The sequence below is a fragment of the Nanorana parkeri genome, unplaced genomic scaffold (assembly GCF_000935625.1).
Source record: "Nanorana parkeri isolate BGI_ZX_2015 unplaced genomic scaffold, ASM93562v1 scaffold713, whole genome shotgun sequence".
Classification (NCBI taxonomy): domain Eukaryota; kingdom Metazoa; phylum Chordata; class Amphibia; order Anura; family Dicroglossidae; genus Nanorana; species Nanorana parkeri.
In genome coordinates, this window is record NW_017306981.1 from 405,606 (window position 1) to 411,289 (window position 5,684).

The window sequence follows — 5,684 nt, forward strand, 5'->3', positions numbered from 1 at the left end:
GGGGGGTGAGAGGGGGGACTCTGATGAGAAAAGGGGCTCCTTATTTGAAGGGGGGACTCTGATGGGAAAGGGGGCTCCTTATTTGAAGGGGAGGGGGGCTCTAATGTGAAGGGGAACCCTCGTTTTGTTTGGGGTCCTCAATTAAAATCCATACCAGACACCTATTTGGGATAAGGGTTTGGTATTGATTTTGAAGGGGCCACACCATTTTTTTAAAATGTTTTTAACTTTAGATTGGGGTGCCTCAAGATTTTGCATGCTTTTAAAGCAGAATTCCTGGGAACATTATCATTTCCCCTTGTGAGGCTACCCCTGCACTGCAAGGGTTAACTGCTTGTTTTGGTCTATGGAGGAAAATAAAGTTATAGTCACCCAATCCTCAGGCTTGCTGCAGCGATGGAATGTCCCTTGGTGTCCCCATATCCTATACACAGATTGTATCCCAGGAGGCAATTGGGGGCAGGACCCAGAGCTGCAGGGCGATTGTGCTAACCACTGTGCTACCCCAAGACCCAGAGCTGCAGGCCAAGTTTGCTAACCACTGTGGCACCCCCTGCTGCAAAATTAAGCTTTGCTATCCTTTTCCATTGTTCGGTCAGAGGTACCTTTGCAATCTGTAATAACGTGTTGTGTTTTTTTTTTTGCAGAGAACAGAGAAGATATGCTCAGCTCCCGTAGTAACAAGCTGACCGAGACCCTCGAACAAGCCAATAAGCTCTTTGAAGGAGGCAAGTGCCCAAATCTCTCTCCACTATATCCAAAACTGAAAAGAAAAGTTTTGGCTTCAGTTGCACTTTACCATGGATAGCTGTAAAACCCACCCCCTACATTAGAAGGGTGCTGGTTTTTGGGTGCTGTATTACAATTGTTCACATATAATTTCGGACAAGGCAAAAAGTCACACACATGCACAGAGAAAATCTGTTTACCATTGTCTGATTTTGGTTTTACCGGATACTGATTGGGAAGAAGTGTAATCTCCCATGTATATGTGGGCCTGTCACTGACTGAAGCCTGCCGCAGATAACTTCCTACTTTTGTGGATTCTGTACAACAAACTAGTCACTACGCATTATGTAGCCCAGTGATGGCTAACGTTTTTGAGCTCGAGCACCCAAACTGTGATGTAAAATCAATTTATTTATCTCAAAGTGTCAACACTGACAATAAGTTTGGTATTGTGTTTTAGTTTGGGTGCTGGGGTTTAAAAAAAAAAGTTCAGCATTGCTGCCTTAGGCAAAATAGGTAAACACACATATTCAAACGTTTAATTATTTCGTATTTCCTTGTTTTATCACTATTTTTTACATTTTTATTATGTTTTAGTTTTATTTTTTATTGATTTTATTATTTTTTACTTTTATATCACTTTTTTTTTCATTTTTATAATTTTTTTCTTATCTTTTACTTATTTTGTTTAACTTAACTTTATTGCTATCACACAGGTGATAACAATCCCCTGTGTGATAGCATTTGGAGGTGACAGGTTCTCTTCATTGAACCTGTTACTTCCAATACAGGAGTTTTAGCACTGTGCTGGCTCTCCTGTGACAGCTGAGATGGGAAGGCTATGAGTGCAGCTCCCCTGTCCCAATGTTTACATGTAGCAGAGAACGGACGTTCTCCTCTCCGCTCTCCATCCTGAACTTTGCCAGGATCTCTTGTACTAAAACACCGGCTTCCCCACTGTACATTTAGCCTGGTTTCTCTGAAGTAGGGCTAAATGTGGAAAAAAACGACCCGCCGACTCCAGAAACTGCACTGCCGGGCGATAGGAATTTGACACCTAGTCTCACGTGCCCTCTGTTGCACACGTGGCATAGGTTCACCTAACCACTGTTAAATGATCTAGCCTAACCACCATTAAATTTGTTCCATACGTGTATTTGCAATTTCAGTGTCCAAAGCCAGAGAAGCCGCACTTGACGCTCAGTTATTAGTTTTGGCGTCAAACCTGGGGAAAGAGAAAGCGAGCCAACTCCGTGCAGACCTGACCGTGTTTGACCCAACTTCATTTGCAGAGGACTTGGTAAGTTGGACTTGGTGAGAATTGGCATTGATGCTAAATTTCAAGAAGATATAGCAACACCTTTGAATGCACTTGTTTCTTTCTCTCATAATTAAATGTATATTTTTGTTTAGACACATAAGTGCCTGAATTTGTCTGCAGTAGAGCCCATAAACTGATGAAAGTGCCTGCCCGCACACCATACAGCTTTGTGACCAGTGTAGATAAGATAGGTGCTCGTAATGACCACCACGGATGGTGCCGTGTACAACCTCTGAGATGTAAAGATAGGTCACCAGCACTCCAAAACGCAAAGAAAAAAATAGTTTATTGCAAATAACATCACATAGGACAAAATAGCCAATGTTTCGGGGCTGCACAGGGTCCCTTCCTCAAGTCAAGACGGTGATGCAGTAGCACCCAGACTGCAGAAGGGAGCCAGTCAGCACTGGGAGCCTTTTAGGCAATAACTCTGAACAGATAGTGGTTTTGACATCCTAGCTGTGGTGTTTGGCAGAGGCTGTAAATCACAAAAGTGGCTGGACAGAATTGCAAATTAATTTTGCTTTAAGACATACTAAGAAGGGAATTTATCAAAACTGGAGAAACAAAATCTGGAGCAGATGTGCATGGCAAAGAATCAGCTTCTCTTTCATTTTCAAATCTTAAATGAACAAACTGAAGAGAGAAGCTGATTGGTTGCCATGCACAGCTGCTTCAGATTTTGTCTGCTCCAGTTTTGATAAATTCCCCCTATGTGTTTATTGCAACTGTGTGTTTAGCAGTTTGCCCCATGTTGAGCTTCAAATAGTACACGATTACCCATAAACATGCATTTGCTCCCTCCCTGTCCTCCCTTTTATGTTAGATGAAAAATGACTCCCTTTCTAATGCAGAAACTGCTGAAGGTTTCCCGGCAATCCAGCGACCGTGTTTCCATGGAGATGCAACTCCTGGGATGTCCTCTTCAACTTGGCAAATGTACCCTATAGGCTAGGGGTAGGTAACCTCAGCACTGGAGCTGTGGTGAAACTCCAAATCTTATGAGGCTTTGCAAGACTCGTGACAGCCACAGACAGGACTCCCAGAGCCATAATGGAATTTGTATTTTCACCACAGCTGGCGTGCCAAGGTTACCTACCCCTGCTGTAGTCTATAACTCATTCCCATCTGTGTTGTCAACTAACAGGGAGACACTAAACACCTGATATGGGTTCTAACTGGGGATGCACTGATATCAGTATTTTGGTATCGAGTGCGAATACCGATATTTTTTTTCGGTACTTGCCAATACTGAGTACCGGAAGTCCCATTCAGGAAGCCAGGTGGCGTGTAATGACTCGCCACCTGGCTTCCTAATTAGCCGGGCAGCATGTAAAGACTCGCCACCTGACTTCTCGATTAGCAGGGAAGCCATCCCCATGCTTCCCGTCACTAGGTAAAGAGAAAGCATGGAGCCGGCTTTCTGGCCAATCAGGAAGCCGGGTGCAGTGTAATGACGCGGAGCCCGGATTCCTGATTGGCCGGGAAGCCGGCTCCATGCTCCCTCGTCACGGGGAGCATGGAGCCAGCTTCCCGACCAATCAGAAAACCAGGTGCCGCGTCATTACATGGTGCCTGCCTTCATGATTGATACCGGAAGTATCGGGCTAGGCATCGGAGCATTTGGGCGAGTACGAGTATTCGCCCCAAATACTCAGCACCGGCACCAATACTAGTATCGGTGTATCCCTAGTTCTAACCATTTCTCACTTTGTCAAGCACAAACATTTTTGGCTGGATGTCCACTGTATAAATCGACCCAGACAAACTTTATTTAGACTGACGTGCAGGCGGTGTTCTTTGTTTTCATCCAGCGAATGGAATGTATTCACTGCTCTGCAAATATTTTCAGACTTATTACTAAATTGGTGTGCTGTTTAGGTTACTAACCCATAGCAACTACAGATGATACAGTAAGTATAAGGAGAAATATTCACTTGGAGCATGGTCGGGTGTACTTGAAATAATATCACTCTCCACGGGTGATTGACACAGGATGTAAAGGGAAAATTGTATATTCTTGGACTTGGATGTGGACATTTATTTATATATTTAATATTACAGATTGCTGATTTATCACTATACTATTAAGAGGTTATTAATATAGTTACATCACTTGATTTCAGGGGGGTTATTTATCACAATTATGTTTGTATAAACCTTCATCGCAGTGCAAATTTCATTTGATTTGTAACACGTTTGTGTTGGCACAGCAGCTATTTTTGGAATTTTTTGCATATTCTTTGGTTATTGGTTTTCACAGCGCGGGAGAATTATACAAATACAGATGATATGTTTATTGAACTGCAGTAAACCAAAGTATGGTTTCTTTAGGTTGTCTCGGCATTTCTCAGTGCTGTATGAATAAACTGTATTAATGCTTATTGCAGCTTACATTCATGGGCATTAATCGGTTGGAAAACCCAGACAGTGACAGTGAAGAAGAAGGAATCGCCAAAGGATATCTTCCCCCTGATGCTTGGCATAAACTTGGAAGTGAAGCTGCTAAACATTTCAGAAGAACTCCAACCTTTCATTTCATGTGAGTGATAGATGGAGCCATTGCAGTACACAATTTCTAGCAGCCTCTTTAAGCTGTTCAATCTTTGATCCCATATTTATTTCCCTAGGCTGGGCTCATTTAAGACAGACCCTCCTGTAGTTCGGCAAAGAATTGACCGCCAAAAGAGGACTAGTAAAGTTGAGGAGAAGAGGGTAATGCCAGCACAGGTATGAAGCATTTTAGAAATAAACTTTCTTGGGGCTCTTGTTATATGTGATTGCACTGCTGTGCAGCCATAAATAGCTGATTACAATCGGTGTTGAAAATTAAAGCTTGGTTCCATATGGGGGGCATATCCTAGTTGCTCAGTTCATCCATTGTTGTAATTTTTTTTTTTTTTTATTCACCCATTGTAAAAGAACATCGGTCTGCCCTAGTCCCACTTCTCAGTAATCTATTTGATTTGCCTACTGTTAAACTGGAATGCATTGCAGACTTCTTGCTGTCTCTCGCATACAGAAAGCCTGATGTAAAATGATATATAAATACGGCTAAGAAATTTCTTACAGTGACCAATCACATTTACATGCCTTGAAAGACGAGATGTAATTGAGATGTAATTGAGAGAGTAAGATGCACCGTGTACAGCAATTACACATTACTGTCCTCCTACTTGTGGAAGGACTCGCATTATATAAGAATGTGTACTGAATTTGGCTTGAACACAGTTGCTTTGTCTGCTATATAGCATTAGTGGCTGGTTCAATGCTTGGAAATGCTTTTAGGGCTTTAATAGACTCTCACAGGTTGTGTTAATGCCCTGAAGAAAATTGTCATCTTCCTGTGAGCTCTTCCTCTTGCAATCACCAAACGCCTCTCCCAAATAAAAAGAAAGAATAAAACAGAGTATTTATTAAGCAAAAAAAATAAACTATGTTTTGTAGCATATGAACTGCATAGGTAACTCTGGCTTTCATCATTTCCAGCTTCCTCCCTTAAAAAAAATTGTTTTTACAAACCAGGATTTGACCAAGATCAAATGCATAACTATATTTGCTCAAAAAATTTACTTTGGTGGTATGCTGTGTAATGGCAAAAACATTAATGATTGGGGGGGGGGGGGAACGGGGG

At 42.1% G+C, this 5,684-nt stretch overlaps 1 protein-coding gene across 1 annotated transcript in view; it reads left to right on the top strand.

The window, feature by feature from the left end:
* The window catches only part of NSMCE4A (NSE4 homolog A, SMC5-SMC6 complex component), a 15,885-nt gene that overhangs the window by 1,282 nt on the left and 8,919 nt on the right, over positions 1-5,684 (top strand). The window contains exons 2-5 of the mRNA XM_018563958.1: positions 648-728; positions 1,899-2,029; positions 4,441-4,592; positions 4,681-4,780. Coding sequence (XP_018419460.1) covers positions 648-728; positions 1,899-2,029; positions 4,441-4,592; positions 4,681-4,780 — 464 coding nt within the window. The remainder of the gene's footprint in view (positions 1-647; positions 729-1,898; positions 2,030-4,440; positions 4,593-4,680; positions 4,781-5,684) is intronic.